We start from the raw sequence: 21282 nt of genomic DNA, 5'->3' as shown, positions 1-21282 counted from the left end.
CACCACCTCCATTTCAGGTCCTGTCCCTTCGATGAAGATTGAAATTTGGAATGTCCAGCTCTGATGAGCAGATAGTATAATTGAGCTTAGTCTCCATTAAAGCAATGACGTCAGACTTACACTCAATAACTAGCAGGCGTAGTTCCTCTAATTTTGCATATAAAGAACATATGATCGAGATCGAGATGATCTTCAGCCCTTTAACCATCCTTATGTTTGCGTAAGGGGATTCTGTAACTTTTGTTTTGTTATTACCATTATTAGAGGGCTGCTCGTTTGGACCAGGGTGGGGTTGTATGTCCCCACAGTCTAATAAGTTAACTCGAAAGGTGGAAACCGAGTTACTATAATAGCAAATTGGACGAGATAGAGTATATTTGGTTGTTTTAATACAGTCAGTTTTACATGGTTTGGCACAGGTTAAGTGATTGCTATCTGCACCTAAACACAAAAACAGCAACACAGCAAGCTGATAGAAATTCATTGTTGTCAAGTCAAGTACCACTTCAAATTGCTTAAAAGTAGAAGTTCCTTGATAGCTCTTATTGAAGATGATTATTGGAAAATTGATTGAAATCAACCATGCATGGGCCTAGTTGTTGTTAGCAATACTACTAGTACTACACAAATCCATGTCAATACTGTAGAATTCTCCTACCTGATTTGCACATCAGCTGAACAATATTTAAAGACAATTAAACTTATTTAGTTGACAGTCGAATGGTAAAAATACATCAAAATAATACTTAGAAACATGTTACACAGTGGCTATAGTTGTTAAAAGGTGACGCATTAAGAGCCAATACAGCCCAATGTCTGAGTTGGCCGCACTTCCACCCTACCACCATGTCAACACGTCAGCACATAGTCTCATCTTCAATATCATGATAAAGATAAAATCTTAGCTAAAACGGGAATAAATAATAATTAAGCATATTTATTAAACACGTCAATATATTATATATACATTGGATTATATAGAAACGTTATTATGTTTTCAATATTCTTCTGCGAAGTCGTCAACATTATCGACCGTTGTACGCAGTTTACTGCCGACACGATCCTTACTCCAGAAGAACATTTCTAATTCTCGTGTTCCCTCATAAGCAAGCCGACCATGTGCCAACCTCCAGTTGTCAACGAATATCATTCTTCCCGGCATGCCCTTTACGGTGTAAATACTGTTGGGATCAGTAACGATTTGCCAGAATTGGCGCCACGCCGCGTACCATCGCTTAGCGTCAGGTGCAGGAAGAGTGAGGACAGATCGGTCATCATTTGAAGATCTGGAATAAAATTATTAAATACAAAATACACCCGTATGTTAAACAATGGTATTAATCAGTCAATATAAGTGGACAGTGACATTTGTAAAAACATTTAGGTGCTGCATGATGCAGTCATGTCTACAGTAGAATTCATCTCGACCTTTGCAGGACTTAAACCCCATTAAAAGCTATTAAACCAAGATAACACTCATTGAAGCAGCTCAACTGATTAAATCAGATCTTCTCTGGTTGTGCACAAGTGTCTGTTTTCAATGTGCGACATCGCAATAAAGCTGGTATTATAGCTTCAGTTGGGTAACCGATTATAAAGGAAACGAAAGGAAACAATGGTATGTGTAGCTTTGTTCACGAAATGAGACAAAGACCTGCTTTTTGTTAACCAGCATTCTTCAAAATGAGCAACATAATGATTGTTGACTTAACACGGTTTGGAAATAATTTCTTCATATTTTTGGTGTTATCTGTCGTTTACATATCCTTCCTAAAACACAAAAATGCGACCCTCTCCAAACATCTAAATTAGCTAAAATTTTAGGACATGTTACAAAACTATATTTTCTAGAACCTATTTAGAATAGTTAAAATGTAGCTTGTACCGTTTTTTTGTGGCATCCTTCAGAAGTGAGCGGTCCGATACCAATATTTTCGGTCAAATCTCCATTCAATTAACACGGGGAGTTGGCTAGCTATGCCTTGCCCTCACTCATATTTTACAAAAGTGCGACTATTTCTGAACATCTAACCTAGCTGTAATTTTAGGTCATGTTAGAGAAATATATTTGCTAGAAGTTTGGAGAATAGCTGAAATATTGGCAGTGATGTTAACTAGGCAAGTGCCCATTCTTCCAACGTACATCATTTTTAGAGGTCACGCGTCAATGGTGAGAGCACTGTGTATTGTGTATAGGAAAACGGACAGTAACTGCAGTATGGTAGTTTAGTCAAAATCTGAGATGTTAAATAAACCTTCTGATCAAGACGGTATATCATTACGCGTACGGTATATCATTACACGTACGCGATGTTCATAACACAGTACGTACATAGCTTGCGGGCGGTCAATCGGAGAGTTGCTCGCATTGGCGACATATACGCTGTTTAAAGCCATATTGAAACATTCCCATAAATATTAGCGTTTACTGCCAGATATGTCATTTTGTAAATTTTGAGCCGAACAACTGAGGTAAAGCAAAGAAAATTACAATTTACACCAGCAACAATGCGTGTTACTACGTCGGTCCTGCTACGGTACGGTCCTGTTATGTGCATGTACGACCATCCCGCATGTATGCACTGTGTTGGTAATAAACATAGATATAATACCATTGGGTAGAGTTTCACTTCCCTTTAATATTGTTTTTGACAATTTGGTTTTGCTATTATGTTTGGACTAATAATTAAGAAAATATTGGCTATGCAAATAACCTCATACAAACCTTACGATAACAGGATCATGGTTAGAGTCACGAACGTCGAAAACAGTGGTGGCATTTCGTACATATATTCCTTTCTCTATCTTGTGAAATGCTACTGGTAGAGTGGCGAGAGCCTCATAATGCTCTGGGTGCGAATCCCGTAGTATTCTGGCTGCTCTCAAAGCATCACTGAATATGGATTCCCCTCCTACCTCAGACTGTTTAAGGTAATGAAGCATCAAATAGCTGGAAGAGGCAAACAGAGTGGGACATTAAGGACATACGTTGCAAAATCATGACGTTTGAAATAATAATTATTAAATATCTCTAACTCCATGTACTCGTTTTCTATAGAAAAACACCATAACCATAATAATCAAGAGCAATCATTTTGTCATGTCAGCAGTGGACTCTATATTATTGAACAAAAGAAAATGTTATGCAACAATAGAGAAAGCCATATTCAGTGGAAATTATCTTCTTTGTGACATTTCCGGAAGAATGAAAATTACAGCTACCCATTTGGTCCAAAATATAGAATGTTACTTGGGTCTGGCCGATTTCAAACATAGATTCCTTTTGACGGGTTGTATCTAAAAACTTTAGCCTTGATTATATTATACTTTTTCATCCCTCATGACTACCCAAAACATCGGTCTTTAAAGAACATGCAGAGATATATGCAAACAGTAGCAAGTAGTTACCGTTTTACACATTGAAGTATAGACGACTGTTCAAATGTAAGTTGTGACAATTAATGAGAAAAGTGAGAAACACACACCAACCACCGTATGTCCCACTGGTCCCACCCACCTCCAATCGCAACAACTACTCACCCTGGAGGGTCGTAATGCGAAGCGAAGTCACTATGGAATGGGAGATATCCATTTGAAAAGCTATGGTCATCCAGCTTCTTGGCTAATTCAGGAAAGAATTCAATCTCACCATATATGGTATCCTTCATTGGCGAATTTAATCGTTCACCTATTGCCTGCATTATAATATACAGAATATTAATCAACATTTCATCACCGTAATTGGTATCATTTAAGATATTTTCATTTATGATGCTTTCATTGCAGTAACTTACGGCTTTTAAAATATTTCACCTCGAGTTTGATAGTGGCGCGGGCAGTATACCTCTCAAATCGTGTGCGCTAGATAAATCTCGAGGAGCACCTGTATAAATGAAGCTTTGTTGTTGATGTGTTAATGAAAATCAGTGGTGTAATATGAAGAGCCATGACGATAACGCTAAAAGTTGATAACCCTTAGATCGTCATGGAGGTTTCCAATCTTTATTCATAACCTCATTAATAAACGCGATGCGTGCGATCCAATCATATTTTATTATTTGTGAAAACGCGAACGCAAATCGAGGTCATTAATATCTCACAATTGTCCGCAAAATGCGTAATTGTTCCAATGTCGCACACAATTGACTTCTGCGTGCGCCGTATTGTGCGTCCAACGAACTGCGCGCGCGCTGGCTGCCGTATTTGGATTGCGCGCTACCATATTTGCACAGATTCTGATACGCACTTTTGTTATTGGTCGTTTTGTTTTAGCCTGATCGATTTTGGGAAAGGGAAGATGTAAAATTGTTTATTTTACAAACTTTTGAGGAAAATTTTGTGTTATTTTGTAAAGTTAAAAGATCAAAGTGACGAGTTATGAATGAGGTTAATAACTTTGCATCAGTTATATGTCGGGCATTGTGAAAAATCTAAACATTTTGCTTTGGACCTCGGAATATCCCTCGGTTCCCAAGGCAAAATGTTTAGATTTTTCACAATGCCCTCCAAATAACCGATACGCAGTTATTAACCTCTAATCCATGGAACACAAAGCGTCATACTTTCCTGGAATCCTGACACAGCTAGACATGGGCTTGAGTGTGATACAAGAATATTTTTGTATCTAGTGAAATATATTCCGAAAATAACCAGACTGACTTGGTAACAAAATAATGATTATCGGACAATTATACAAAAGCGAGATTTTAGACGACTTTTCTAATGAGAAATAAACTTACCCGCGTCACGGCTCTCGTTTTCGGAACACCACTCATAAAGGCGATACCAAACTTGTGGAGGTTTTGCAACAGACATTTCACACCTTCTTCAGACTCCATGTATTTCTCAAATTCAACGGCTGGTGGCAGAGAAGCTTCTAGAGTGTGACGATCCCAGAATATTCGATTCTTGTCTTCTTGACGTTGGGTACTTCGTCTGTAGGATTGACCCAGCCAATCTATCTGATAGCATGTGCTATGTCCATCGGGCCCTTAAAAACATGGATCAAAGTAAATGTTGCATTACAATGGGAAAGTACACATTTTCAGGGAAGGGGTATTTGACGAAAATTGTACAATCCCAGATCAATAAACCAGTCACCATCAGTTTGAAAAAGACACAGAGTCGTTGTGTCTAACGCTCACGTAAGTGAACAAATTTATTTGTGTGTAACGGTTTAAACTCTACCAATATAAATATATATATGTAGGATGCAAAACGTAATGTGTATGCAAACGATATAATGGCAGTTTTTTTCACGTGTACAGTGGACTTCGCTGGACGAGTAGTCCGAGTAGTCAAAATGACGCAAATGATTTGGAAGCCAACATAATTTACGTCACGTACATTTGTATGAGAGCGCAGGGTCCAGAACGCGGATATATATGATTAGATATATTGTGATTATGAAACCATCAGGAACTATTCATAATCTGAGCATCATCTTTGATGATGTAATGTCTATGGCTCCGCAAATAACATCTCTTTCCAGTTCTGTTTCATACCACTTGCGTAACATCACTCGCATCAGACGTTTCTTGGATTTAGACACCTGCAGTAGTATTGTAAGATCACTTATTTTATCCCGACTGGATTACGGAAATGCTCTTCTGCTGGGAGCAAACACAACCCATATCGACAGACTTCAGCGCCTTCAAAATTGAGGGGCAAAACTCATCTTTTTTGCATCTAAACGCGATCACGCGACTCCGTTTTTAAAGCAACTCCACTGGCTCCCTGTGAAAGAACGCATTCATTTCATAGTACTGCTATATGTGTTTAAATGCTTAAATGGACATGCTCCAGGTTATAGCTTCTTGTTTCACACTTTACCATCAATCACGTACCGGACTTCGCTCTGCTTCAGATTCAACCTGGCTTACTCTACATAAATTAAATGCCAAATCTCTCCACTCTGCCGCAAATAAAGCTTTTTCTCTGGCTGCTCCTGGACTGTGGAACAATTTACCCATCACCATTCGTACTGCAAACTCATTACCAGAAATTACTTCAAGAAATTACTGAAGTCATATCTCTTCCCAAAAGTTAACTGTTTTATTGCTCACTTTATTTTTTTTTATATTGTGATTATGTTTTGAATTTGTTTATGCGCTGTGGTCTAGATGTAATGTATGTTTTTCTATACGCTTTTAAAAAGCCGTACAGAGATAGACGTTAAGGCCTACTCACAAGTGATATGTAGTTCCTTCTTATCATCGCTAGTAATAGACACTTGATCTGGAACTATATTGGGATCAATATCAATTGGATTTATCAAACGCTGCATATTGCTGCTTCTCAAGCAAGCATCACACCTGTATTGCACACAAAGAATCAACACATGATAAATAAGATTAAGCAAGAGCAATTCGTTAAAAAAAAAGACAAAGCGACAGATAAAGATCATGTTTTAGTTTTGCATAATAATAATCTACCAAAAAACGTATCAAAACGTAAAAAGGTGCCAACGTTTAAAAAATCTTTCCCGTGTGGCTTTCCACCCTTTTTTAAACTTGGTCCCATTTAGTAAAGTAGTAATAACATGAAGAACGTGTCCTAATTTTTACATGCAACAATGTGCTCTTATAGGTTTAAGACTGTTCGAAAGCGGTGCAATATGACGTAGACTATGTATTATCAAAAACATTTCAAGGTTTATGTTTTATTATATTGCGTGTTCATAAAGAGTAGTAGAGTATTATATATACTTAGCAAATTGACTGTCTGTCAACCTGCTACATATAGGCCCTACATCTGTACGTAAGGCCTCGTATCCATAGGCTGTTCCCTTGTGGCGTGTGCCCTTGTTCCGTGTTTACTTTTTCCCATGTGACCTGCCACACAGACAACGAACCGTAGCGGCCACTAAGCAAAACAAAGGTTCGTTGTCTGTGTGGGAGGTCACATGGGAAAAAGTAAACACGGAACAAGGGCACAAGCCACAAGGGAACAGCCTATGGATACGAGGCCTAAGGCCCTGTATCCATAGGTTGTTCCCTTGTGGCGTGTGCCCTTGTTCCGTATTCACTTGTTCCCATGTGACCTCCCACACAGACAACCTATGGATACGGCCTCTAAGCAAAACAAAGGTTCGTTGTCAGTAGCACCATGTCACATGGGAACAAGTGAACAAGGAACAAGGACACACGCGACAAGGGAACAGCCTATGGATGCGGGGTCTAAGGCGCAGAATCGCACATGACGATGAAGAATTTAACAAAGTGAGTATTTGCTACTTTTTTCTTACATCAAAATACATTATTATAACGTCTATACGGAAAAACTTCAATTACGCACGAACATTAATTCATTTACTCTACAAAATAAACACTGACAACTTAGAAAACCAACAAGTAGCCTATAGACTTCGTATGGGTCTTTAGAAACTTTCATAAATGGGAGCAAGTATAAAAAAAAGGGTGAAAAGCCACACAGGAAAGATTTTTTAAACTTTGGCCCCATTTTACGTTTTTTGGTAGATATTGATTCTTTTTTTGAGGTAAAAATATTGCGCGGTAAGTGGTTCTTTGTAGCCATGCGAGGCGAGCTAGTTGGATATCAATATTTTGCGGTTACTGGTTCTTTATAGCACTGCGGGGCAAACTAGTTGGATATCCATATTTCGCGGTAAGTGGTTTTTTGAAGCTCCGAGGGGCAAACTAGTTGGATATATTTTAAAGGCGCTATATAAATACCTTTATGTATGTATGTATGTATGTAAAATAAAACAATTTTGGCTAAATAATATTCAGCATTTAGTAACTAGTAGTTTCACGCCTCACGGCGATCGTCAGACTATTGCTCTGTTGTTGTTATGATCCTTGATTACGGAACCGTCAGCAATAGTCTGACGATCGCCGTGAGGCGTGAAACTACTAGTTACTAAATGCTGAATATTATTTAGCCAAAATTGTTTTATTAAATTAGCTCTACCTTGTTAAAAATTGGTATTGAGCACTGTGAAACGACTATCGAGTGACTATTTATGTTATGTATGTATGTATGTATATATCCATATTTCGCGGTTAGCGGTTCTTTGTAGACCTGCGGGGCAAACTAGTTCGATATCCTCATTTCGCGGTTAGTGGTTTTAACGACCCGTAACTACCCCAATCAGCTGCATAGCGCATCCAGGTATTTTAATTATCAAAATATATACTAGTTTCTTATAAAAGAATTATTTAAAAAATTAATAACTGAACCCAATAGTTCAGCCAGGGACTGGAAACGATATAAATTATTGATGACTATGATATAGAGTGTATCCAATAAACTCAAGCGGAACGAGAGTTGCTATAAAGTAACCGCTATCCGAATCATAAAACACATGCATGATCAGACAACGAGTGTTCAATTTCCTCATAGCTTCCCACGTTGTACACACGTCAGTCGAGTTTGGCGGTGTTGATTTGTTAGCCATCCAAGTTATAACATCGTTCACTTTGTGTTGCACAGTGTCGACTTCCTATTCCATAAATATAAATTTAATACTCCGTTGGTGAGCGACGGGCGACTCTTATTTCACCGAACGCAAGAAAAGGAGTTCTATCTGATTGGCTAGCAATCGATCGCTTAGGTCGCTTAGTAGTCAACTACAAACTCAAAACTGAGCATCGTATTCAATTCGATTGAAATCGATATTCTATTATTGCCGTAGATAAAGAGAGTGATAGTGTGTCAATAATGTACATTGTATTGCAGCTGGATTTTACATGCATTCTTTTATATAAATTTTTTCTCAAAGAGTTGAATATGATCAAAATTTTTACTCAGGATTTCAAATTTTTACCCGCAAATTGCAGTTAAACATATCCACAGCAAAATACCGGTCCTCACTAATTAGTGTATTTAATTTCCAGTTAGTGTATTTAAGATAAAACCTGACAACAAATAAAATTTTCTTGCAATAGAAATATCATATGGGATACTGATATGGTAGGCCGCAACCGCCACAACGTGGAGCTGCTACGCGTAGCTGACTTTTTGCTCCGTGGAGCCAAATTGACCAATCATGATCATGTTAGAGTTTTTCATTACTCGGAGGTAAAACTGACTAATTAAGTACGACTTACTCATTACGTGAAGCGAATTTATTCATTAAGAATTTGCCAGACGAGCGTCACGTAGTTGCAAGATATCCTCGGTCACGAAAGTTATGATTCAAAAAGTAGTTTATGAAAAGTACGAACTGACTTATTATTAAGATGGACATGCACTCATAAGAAACTCATACAGTATTGTACATAACTATATAGCTAGGCAGAGTGGTGGTAAACTATGCACACAGTTCTGCGATCTGCAGTGTATCGCCGGGAGCTAATTTGTATAACTTGCGCGGTGTCCCTGCGGAATTCGACCTTCAGCAAACTGCAAACCAGTTCGGATTTACTTTATATACTAGTAGTAGGCCATACATACTGTAGTTACTGTCCGTTTTCCTATACACAATACTCAGTGCGCTCACATTGACGCGTGACCTCTACAAATAGTGTATGTTAGAAGTATAGGCCATTGCCTAGTTGACGTCACTACTGTGTAAAAAATAACCGGCCAATATTTAAAGTATTCTCTGAAATTCTAGAAAATATAGTTTTGTAACATGTCCTAAATTTTTAGCTAATTTAGGTGTTTGGAAATATTGGTACTTTTGTACCAACAAATATGAAGAAATTATTTCTAAACCGTGTTAAGTCATTAAGCTTCTCATTTTCAAGAACGCTGGTTAACAATAAGCAGACTATTGTCTCATTTCGTAAACAAAAGCCCACAGTATTGTTACCTTGCGTTCGCTTTATAATCGTTCACCCAACTGAAACTATAATACCAGCTCATTGCTCATTGCACAGGTAAAACAGACACAAGTGCAGTGTGTATTTAACCAGAGAAGATCTGATGTAACATAGTTGAGCCGTTTTCATTGAGTGTTATCTTGGTTTAATAGCTTTTAATAGGGTTTAAGTCCTTCAAAGGTCGTGGTGAGTTCTACTGTAGACATGACTGCATCATGATTATTTTTAAGTCAACAACATTCAACAATATGATCACCGTGATAGTATGAGAGTATCAGTACCGTAGGTGTCAGTGATCCTGGCCTGACACAGTAGACAAACAAACAAACAAACACGCCACACACATGACACATGCATGCAAGGTAACATTGACTATACACTAATCAAACAATGGTATTGATCCTGTACAACTGGTCGTGGTTTATTTACAATCGATTCATTTAAAATCCCCATAGTAAACATTAATTTGGCAAGAGTTTTCTCTCTCTGGAACGAGGATGCATCCACTGGCTCGGCGTAATGAAAAGATCTAACATGATTGGTCAATTTAGCTCCGCGAAGCGAAAAGTAAGCTACGCGTAGCAGCTCCACGTTGTGGCGGTTACGGCCAGCCATATATTGATCATTCGAAAATCGTAAAACATAGAATAGAAACAGTGTGGCAGGCGCTCAAAATCTCAAATTGTATGCTTAGCCTGAGTTGCACGGCCTATCTCGAATAAAATCACCATGCGTAGTTGTTGAAAAACGTGAGGATTCATCGTACTATCACGGCAATTTTTAACACGAAGATATAGGGATGTTGACGGTGTGTGTTGAACATTGTATGTGGGCCTCACTGTAATAACATAAAGATCAGTCTGATCAGTGCGATACCATTTCAAGAGGTCACTTCCCGATTAAGCTAAACAGCCTATGTGGAGGAATTTTATGCATGAGCAACCACTTCAATAATGTAGTTGGTCCTGTGTCAGTGTCACAACCTGGGGTACCTTTGTGTTATTATTTCAATATTATTGAAATACATGTATTACCAACTATTGTATATCTTTAAAAGGGATGCGCGCGGATAGAGATTGAAAAAACAAAAAAACTTTGGGATTTTTCGAATTCACATAATGGTGTTTGATACACGTCCGCATTTGTGATACTTTCGTTGGGGAGCACAGTAACATATTATGCACAGTAACATATTACGGGAGCACAGTAACATATTATGCACAGTAACATATTACGCACATTGTGCGTGACCTAAAATGTCTGTAGTACAAAGCTGTCTTTTTATCTAGTGTTTAGACAATGTTTACTCAACCATTGCTATCAAATGACTGTGGATTCTGGATTCTAATCCGAGTATTTAATGGCATTTGCCTATTGCACGGTTCCACCATATGCGAGGAGAGCCTCGAACTGGCAATAGACATGATAGTCCGGTGGCAGACCAAGGTAGGTTGGTTTTGCCAGTTAAAGTGTTTTTGTTTCTGGATTATTGTTCTGTGGGTAGTACAAAATGAGATTCCGCGGGATCTAAAATTGTCACCCCCGGGCAATTCGAGATATCCAGGGTCAAGGGTTATACAGGGGTCAAAATTATAAACTTGTCCAATTTTGTCCAAACATATGACAAATTATTCCTCTTGACATAAGGATTCAGAAAATATATAGTTTCACATATCTACGACTTATCGTTGTGGAGTTATGAGTAAAAAGGTCAAAGGTTAAATAGAGAACTCCCACAGGGGTTGAAATTGAAAAATGCTCCAATTTTGATGAATATGGCCTCAAATTGGTCTTTTTGTACCACAACTCGAATAATGAATAGTTTGAACTACCTAGAATGACTTGTTGCCTTGGTAGCACATCAAAATAGGTCATTGTCAATTGAGTCCTACTGATGTTGACCTACTGGTACTTCTCTGAATGCTTACCTAGGTAACGAGTCATTACAGTTGGTGGTTAGAACTATGCTTTATTCGATTGAGATAACACTGCCAACAATTTAAGACCATTTTCATCAAAATTGGAGCATTGTATCTCTTTTAGCCTCTGTGCTTCTTCAAAGTTAACCTTTGACCTTTTGGCTTATAACTCCGAAACGATAAGTCGGAGGTGGGTCAAACTATACTTTTTCTGAATCCTGAGGATCAGAGGAACATTTTGGTATGGGTTTTTAAAAAAATTGTGCAATTTTGAATTTTGACCCCTGTATAAACTTTGACCTTGGAAATCTTGAATTGCCCAGGGGTGACAAATCTACATCCCTCATAATCTCATTTTGCACCACCTATAGATCAATAATCAGCAAAGAAAAACACTTTAACTGGCAAAACCATCTAACCAAATAAAACAATAGTTTGCAGCCGAACTATGAAAGGAAGTATTACGTACTTTACACAATGTTATATGACTGGTTCAATTCCCATTCATGCCTGCAGCCAGATCGAGGCTCTCCTTGCATATGGCGGAACCGTGCAATGGGTGAATTGTATCATGATATGCCTACTGCGGATGAAGTTATATACCATAATTCTCCACTGACGCATAGAGAACATCATTCACAAACTTTCACACTTCTCGGACCTAAAGATTATAAGGGATTAAACACTTGAATTATGTTGTATTCATACTTGCATCTACCGTCGCTATCGCCATCGCTCGATGTTAGCCTTTCCAATATGCTTCTTGCGTGGACTGTGTAAATAAACGCGTTAGGTGTGAAGCATGAACGAAGTAGTAACATCGTTTACGTCTGCAGATGCCCATAGGTGCTAGTATGAACTTCCATTTGATATAATTGTTTCAGTTTCAACTTATTGGGCACTTATGGGTTCGGTATAGATTATATACAATTAAGTATGATATATTTTCGATGGTAAATGTAATTTCACTTTAAAAGTTTGTAGTTTTCATAATTGCAATTTGTTAATATTATACAAAAAGCACGTATAAGTCTATATTTGTAAGAGTATCGGATCATATATTTTGAATGTTAATAACTGCGAAACGCCGGCGGTAGAGACAAACAATAAATGTGTATCTCAGCCATTTCCGCGATTCCTGCATTAGTTTTTATGAATAGAATACAATAGCGGATACAATAGCGAATTCAATAGAACTCTATTTCGGGTAAATAAACCTCGTCGCGTTGCTAAATTTCACTTCTTCATTTTCATTAACTAACCGCTATTTTTTAAACTTTGGAAAACCTCGACCGAGGTTTTTAATATACATCGCTTCGCCAGTGTATTGTTATCGGATCATCTTTGACGACCTTCGATTACATGGAGGTTGCGACGAGGGCGCGATATTTCTTAATATACTCATGTTGCCCTTCAAAATGCCTAAAAATCACCAAAATATTCCAATCCTGTGTTAAGTTATGTAAAATTGTGCAAAATTTGTATGATTTATCGCACATAATTTCTGCGTAGCGTGGAGAATCATTTGCATAGGATTTTGGAGAAAAAATGTGATAATTTTAGGGAAATATAGAATGGTGGAAGAAACAAATGAAACATTGTCCTGGAATACCGTTTCTGTTCCTATTGATTTCGATACTGAAATAATTCTTAAAATGAAGTTGTTGAATGATATTAGTTGGCGTTTCTAGAGTGTGTCATTATTCGCAAACATGTAGGCAGATAGTAGATATTGTCGACAGGTCCCATATTTATATATATGCGCCGGGTCCACTACTCAAAACGGCACATCTTTCCAAAAAAAGGGATTTTGTATCTTCTACTGAAATCTTGTTTATGAAGAGACACATCTGGCAATGAAAGTAGAACAACTGTGCCACCACAAACTGATGGGTCTTAGCTCGAGTTATTCTGTTCTGTTCTGTTCTGTTCATTTATTATCATGTAATTCAAGGCCACGATGGTAACATTTCAGATCTTATATCTACAAAAAACGGACATGACATAATAAAATGATACTCATTTTCAATGCTTGCGGTGTTACAAAGTGAGCAAATACGGCGTCTTATAGAGGCCGGTCGAGTGCAGATCCGTCGGAACATGCTTTTTAATACGGAATAAATGCTAACCTCATCGTGACATCATCCAAGCAGCAAAGTTCATTTCCCATTGAAAAAGCGTTATCCGATGGATATGCAGTCGACCATTCTGGAGGCTATAAGACGTTGCGTATCTGCCGCCCTCACTCAAGATGATCCCTTTTATTATCACTCAAGACGATTTACTAAGTGTATCACATTCGTAAGAAAGGTGATCGTCTTGAGTGAGCTATGAACTTCATGAAATTACACACCTGGTTCACTAATGCCAAGTCAATGATTAAAAAATGTTAACCAGAATGCAAAAAATGTTAAAAACTGTGAAAAGTTTCACACAATCCACACAGGGGCCTACTACATTTTCATAAAATTACAATCTCTGTAAAATTTAAAATTTCAATCCATATAATTGAATTGTAATTTTTGTACCTAGCTGCATCGCGATAAAAGTATACTGCTGGTTTACTGTTATTGAGCTAAATGATATTATATTTTACAACCGCAGGATTGTTATCATGTTTAAAATTGTGTAAAAGTTTATCTCTTGTACGGAAATTATCCAAGATGTCATTATTCATCCATGGTTTGCTTTAATTTTTTTATGCGAACCTCGTTGACAGGAGCTATTTTGTCAATGACACTCAACAAGTTCATTTTAAATACATACCAAGCAGAATATATATCACTGCAATAAACATGTGACCAATCAGTATCCGTCAGTGCAGCCAGCAGATCATCTTTACTCTAATTCTTAAGAGAACGCACATTCACCACATTTTTACATTGTGTTTATAAAACGTCAATTTCTTGTTCTTTCTAGTGCAATAGATAATAAACTGATGATCACTGATGATCACTGAGGCCTGCGCCGACTGTACCTGACTGGGTGATATTGTCAAGGTTATTACAGATGACATGGTCCAGAATAGAAGATCTTGTTTTACACACTCTAGTTGGGGAATCAATAACTTGTTTACAATCAAACATTTGCAACACATGTTTCATTTTGGACAAAAAATAAGGCAAGTCACCAAGTATAATGAGTTCCAAATCAGATTGAATTCGGTTATATGTGTGTAGTAAGTACAAAAAAGGAATATCAGGGCGGTCATCGTTCTACAGTAGGGGCAACGCCACTAAATAAAGGCCATACAGCATTCGAACTTGGCCATTGTTTCAATACCTCCGGTTAAAACTAAATATATATTAAAGAGGAAACATAATATCATACTTGCCGAGAAAATATGATTTAATCATATGAGAGCTTACCTGCAATGATCTCGCAGCCAGATGTAGTTGAATTCCATTCGTTCAGTATCAACTCTCATTTCCAAGCTATCGTCAGTTAATTTGATATCATAATCAACTGTGTCGTCCCTTTGCTGTGATATCTTGGATAGACTGGGTTGTATATAGGATTTCTTTGGACGGTAAAGTGAAGCAGAAATATGAGTAGATCTCGGCATGGAAAGATTCAAGAAGCATTTTCGTCCAAGAATTGGCACACGAGGCCAAAATCTCAATATTTTTGAAGAAACGTTTTGCATGACACTTGGCCTAATCATAGTCATAGCGGAGAGATGTGTAAGTAACCAATACGTAGGGCTGCGCTAATACCCACACAGCGTCATCATCTCTAAAATTGCCGTGATAGTACGGCGAATCCTCTCGTTTTTCATCAGCTACGCATGGCGATTTTGTTCGAGATAGGCCGAGCGACTCAGGCTAAGCATACCATTTTACGTGATATGATATGAGATACCATTCTTTTCCTATTCTACACGTTTTTACGATTTGCGCATGCTCAGTACTTGTATAGTTGGTTGTTAGTTTCAATGTTGCAATATTGGCGCTGATCAAGCTGTTGCCTGCAAATTGCATTATTTAGGTGTGTTTGATGTACAATTCTAGCAATTAGAGTTTGAAATAAAACCTTCCTTTAAAACAACTTGCGTGGTTTTTAAAGGCGTTGTTGCGTAATCAGGCCTAACCCGGGCTGATAATAAGTAATAAGGTAAATGCCGCCCTCACATGATGATACGTCAAAGATTGTTGTTACTAGGCAAGCCGCCATCTTTAAGATATAAAGTTACAGAGCTCTACTAAAGTTACAATTAGAGTGTATTAATTTGAAGTCTGAACTATTATAATAACATATCAGTTTATTACCTTATTTGCACAATATATTATACATATACAGCATGTCTCAAAAAAATTGTGCAAGTGAAAAGCGCCCTCTATGGCAATTAGAAAATACCGTTGTGACATGATGCTTACATCAACGTCAAGGGCGTAGTCTTAGCTCACAAATACCGTTTGTTCTGTTCAATTTGCTTGTTTTTATCTCGAGGTATGTTTAGTTAACAACGAAAGGGTAAAATCACAATTGTGCCACTTTTACTAGGGAAAATCAAGAGGACTGTACATGTAAATCAATGATAGCATCAAGTTTATCAAGAGTTCCTTCGTGAAATCAAAAGAACGCATCAATTATACAACAATAACATAGTTTTTACTGTTTTTACTGTTCTATCATGATACAGGTATTATATGATTCTCTTTTCCCACTTAAAACAGATTAAAAGAAAAATAGATATTTCACATTTTGCTGTAAAATTAAATACATTTGCATGTGAATGATTTATCATGGTAAATACTGTTTTCTTTGCAAACAATATTGCATACTTATAGGTTAATGGGCGCGCATTACTTGTTGGGAGAAAATTAGACAAAATAATACATGCGCGCTGATGTTGATGGGTCTTGTCCACGAGCCACGAAGAGGGAGTGCATTAGACGCATTTAACATCAGCTATCATTGATTTACATGTGCAGCCCTCTTCCCTGAATGAATAACATAAAACCGTCGGATTATAAAATAGATAATGTGGACTAAATTTATTGAGATACACAAACTATAGGAAGCGGTGAGCGAGTATGAAAAAAGCGCCTGTGATCAAACTTGGAATGAACTGCATTGATTCGCGCATTCGTTAATCTCTTCGCAACCAGTCAACCAAATCAAATTTTCGTACATGATGCAAAATAAAATAGGCTATACACTACAGTTGATTCTGATGTCTACTTCTCGACTTACGCTCAATCTTATTCACTCGGTAATTTTGTATGGGACACCCTGTATTACATCAAACATGTCAAAAAACCCAATTCATCCCGAGGGCACTCAAGTTTCAGAGTGTACACATGCGTGACCAGAAATACGCGAATTAAGGGTACTTTTCACAGAGTGAACGCGAAAGGGTTGTTTTTAAACTTATAGTTGGTGCGTTTAGATGTCATTTTAATGAATACACTTACGATTCAATACATACTGCAGTTACTGTACGTTTTCCTATACACAATACACAGTGCTCTTTCCCATTGACGCGTGACCTCTACAAATAGCCCTACGTTAAAAGTATGGGGATATGACTAGTTAACGTCGCTGTGTGAAAAATAAGCGGCCAATATTAAAAGTACTCTTCTAAAGTTCTAGAAAATATAGTTTTTTAACATGTCCTAAATTTTTAGCTAATTTAGATGTTTGGAAATATGGTGGAAGCTCTATAGTCCGACGGTTCTTTAATCCGACGGTTCTTTATTACGAAGGTTCTTTATTCCGACGGTTCTTTATTTCGAAGGTTCTATAGTCCGAATTTTAAAAAAAGGTTCCCTAATCCGAATATTAAAAGAGGTTCTTTAATCCGAATTTTAAAAACAGTTCTCTAGTCCGAATATGAAAATAGGCTCTATAGTCCGAACTTAAAAAAAGGTTCTCTAGTCCGAATATAGAAATAGGTTCTCTAATCCGAATTTGAAAAAAGGTTCTCTAGTCCGAAATTGCAAAACGGTTCTATAGTCAGAAACGGATACCGTGTTCTTTAGTCCGAATTGGTAAACGGGTTCTTTTGTCCGAATTTTATTTTTATCATTTGTTTCAGTGTCAAATCATCACTTGTTAAATACAAATCCGCTGAAGTTAAACATGGTTGGTTTCTCTGGATATTTTTCGTAGCATACATTGCCGTTCACCTTTATTCTGGTGATATTTTCTTCATTTTTATACGTTTTTCATTCCATTATAATAATATTTACTAGTAATACTCTACGATGTATTCGGGCATTGTAGAGTTCAAATTTTCATAGCGCCATCCCGCCATGTAAATGCTGCGGCTGTTTCATTTAAACAAATTTTAGTTATTTAAACAAATTAGTTTACAGAATAGTTAAAGTATGGTTTTATCTTGAGATTGGGGGGGGGTGCCCGGGGTGTAAAATGTTTCAATGTACGGGTAGTCTTGTGATTAAACGATCATCATTTTCGACCCGTTCTCTACCCTGAAAACCCGTTTATGCCCATTTTTCAATCCGAGGGCCTACTTTATTCAAAAATTGTGTTATGCAACTTTTTGGTCTCAAATATTTATTTAAGCTATAACATGAATCTCTTTTTTCCACAGAAAGGCCAAAATATCTCTAAAAAGATTTTTGTTTTTACCGGAATCAGTACATTATATCGTCATTACATCGTGATTTGGTGGTGTGGGCCCTTTTAATAGCAGTAGCGTCATCCCGTTTGCCATAGACTCTGCTTTAGTATTATCTAGCTAGAGGGCGCAGTATATGTTAATGTTTTAAAAATTCGGACTATAGAACCTTTTTACTGATTCGGACTAAAGAACACGGTATCCGTTTCGGACTATAGAACCGTTTTACAATTTCGGACTAGAGAACCCTTTTTTTTTTTCTTATTATAGAGCCTATTTCTATATTCGGACTATAGAACCCTTTTTAAAATTCGGACTATAGAGCCTATTTTTATATTCGGACTATAGAACCCCTTTTTAAATTCGGACTATAGAGACTACTTTCATATTCGGACTAGAGAACCGTTTTTAAAATTCGGACTATAGAACCTTCGAAATAAAGAACCGTCGGAATAAAGAACCTCTTTTCAATTTTTTTCGGACTAGAGAACCTCTTTTAAAATTCGGACTAACGAATGCTATGAACACGTGTTCGGACTAGCGAACCTTCGGACTAAAGAACCTTCGGATTATAGAACCTTCGGATTATAGAGCAGTCCCTGGAAATATTCGTACTTTGGTGTTTTAGTTAATGTTATAGGTAATAGTACATTGCCTAGTTAACGTCGCTGTGTGAAAAATAACCGGCCAATATTAAAAGTACTCTTCTAAAATTCTAGACAATATAGTTTTGTAACATGTCCAAAATTTTAGCTAATTTAGGTGTTTGGAGAGGTCGCACTTTTGTGTTTTAGGAAGGATATGTAAACGACAGATAACACCAAAAATATGAAGAAATTATTTCCAAACCGTGTTAAGTCAAAAATCATTATGTTGCTCATTTTCAAGAATGTTGGTTTACAAAAGCAGGCCATTGTCTCATTTCGTGAACAAAGGTACACATGCCATTGTGTCCTTTCGTTTCCTTTATAATCGGTTACCCAACTGAAGCTATAATACCAGCTTTATTGCGATATCGCACATGAAAACAGACACTTGTGCACAGCCAGAGAAGATCCGATTTAATCAGTTGAGCTGTTTCAATGAGTGTTATCTTGGTTTAATAGCTTTTAATGGGGTTTAAGTCCTGCAAAGGTCGAGATGAATTCTACTGTAGACATGACTGCATCATGACGGACTTTTAGGGTGTTGATTTTTACCTAAATTCCTTCCCACAAGGTAATAGGCATATTCCATAACAATAGATACAGTTCAGAGGTTAACCCATCTCCTTTGTTATGTAATACGCATATGGTATTCTGGGAAGGAATTTCGGTACGAATTGACATCCGGTAGAGACACCATAAAGGTGCTTATTAACAAGTCAATACAGCTCATCATGCAGTTATTGTTAACTACATGTGTTCACACAACACAGAGGCACTCACAATAAGCAATTGACCCGTACTGGTAGCGCTGTGTTGTAGATATAGGAGATGAACTAGTTAGCGTCATACCGTAAAATTCCGTCTACAAGCATGCCTCTAAACGAGGTTTTTTGACACAAGAGACAAGAGGCAGACACTCTTAACAAAAACGTTATTTGGAGTTTGAACAACTATATTACTGATAAAGACGGCTGTACAAACATGTATATTTGTAAGACCAATCTATTGCAATGTTTTTGAGAAATGGTATTGGCCTTTCATATCTTTCGTTTAAAAAAAAACTCGTTTAGAGGCATATATGCTTCTAGACGGAATTCTACGGTATATCAAAAAGTATAAGAACTATGATTTATAGTACTTGCTCTATGTTTCAATGACTTATTCTGTTCAAAATATCTGAATTTTTAACCCGGTACAAGCTTTAATAACGGGGGACCATATATTTGTATGAGTAAGGAAACGGTACAAGCTTTAATAACGGGGGACCATATATTTGTATGAGTAAGGAAATCTACATCTTATCCAAACTCCCGTGTTAATCCAATGCACATTTGGCTTCACCGGGCCGCCCTCACTTGGTCGCATTTGGAAGATGGGTGCCACGAAACCGTAATAGGTACAAATTTAGTACTTTCTATCAATCAAGTATGGTTTATTCTCTAAATGTCAATCTTTAAATTATTATCCTTATAATAACGGGGGACCGCCTTGATAAGTAAATGATAGCAAACCAGTGAAAAATACCCAAAAACTCAGTCAGTGGAGCTCCGCCCGTACATGTCAATAGCATCATTATCGATTGGATTAGTCGACCGTAGCGGACAATTCGATCGCTCATTGGATTAATATTATCACGTGGTAAGAAATTTGCATTGGACAATCGATCACTATAATGGTTTAGTACTGCATATTTCGGTTTAATCTTCACTAAGCGGGTTTATGGCTGAAAAGTTCACGGTGAATTTGCCGAGGATCAGTCACATCTTCAATATAAAGAGTTTAGTTGCAAAAGCCCTTACATCCACCTCTGGATGAAATTGAGTTATTGGCCTGTAATTATAGTATGGGTACAAATGACATTTCGGTGGTTATTTGACCTTCATAACACTTCCCTTCCAGAGATATCGTATATTTTCCGTTTGGGAAATCTTAGGACATTTCCGTAAATCTGAACTTAAAATGTATATAAAATAATTTTGTTTTAATTTTTGATGTATAATAGTAGCTTTGAATGTTCTTTGCCTATTAAAACCAAGAGGAACTGTTTTTGAGTCACCATGTTTGAAAAAAATCATTTTAATTAACCAATGTTGTAGCTTCGGAAATATTCAAAAATGTCATTTTGTCGAATTTATAATTAAAAATTCATAATTACAAAAATAAATGAGATATTTAAATTTTTCTTTTTTATTATGAAAGCATTATTCAAGTTACATAAAGTAAAGTCTGCACAAAAAGTAACTCAGCTGTTACAAATACGCCTATAGCTTCAGAACTAATAATTACAATATTTCAACATAAAAAGAAGGATGATTTATTTACGCGCATATTTTTGATACCCC

At 37.1% G+C, this 21282-nt stretch overlaps 1 protein-coding gene across 1 annotated transcript; it reads right to left on the bottom strand.

Moving 5' to 3' along the window:
* Positions 1 to 997: 997 nt before the first annotated feature.
* LOC140171967 (trimethyllysine dioxygenase, mitochondrial-like) lies at positions 998 to 15272 on the bottom strand. Its single transcript, XM_072195315.1, has 6 exons — positions 15076 to 15272; positions 6190 to 6314; positions 4740 to 4990; positions 3541 to 3695; positions 2726 to 2950; positions 998 to 1286 (listed from the first exon to the last, which is right to left on the bottom strand). The coding sequence occupies exons 1-6, from the start codon at positions 15270 to 15272 to the stop codon at positions 998 to 1000; spliced, it is 1242 nt and encodes a 413-aa protein (XP_072051416.1).
* Between the last annotated feature and the right edge of the window lie 6010 nt (positions 15273 to 21282).

The sequence above is a fragment of the Amphiura filiformis genome, chromosome 15 (assembly GCF_039555335.1).
Source record: "Amphiura filiformis chromosome 15, Afil_fr2py, whole genome shotgun sequence".
NCBI classification, from domain to species: Eukaryota; Metazoa; Echinodermata; class Ophiuroidea; order Amphilepidida; family Amphiuridae; genus Amphiura; species Amphiura filiformis.
This window is presented reverse-complemented; position numbering and strand designations above follow the sequence as displayed.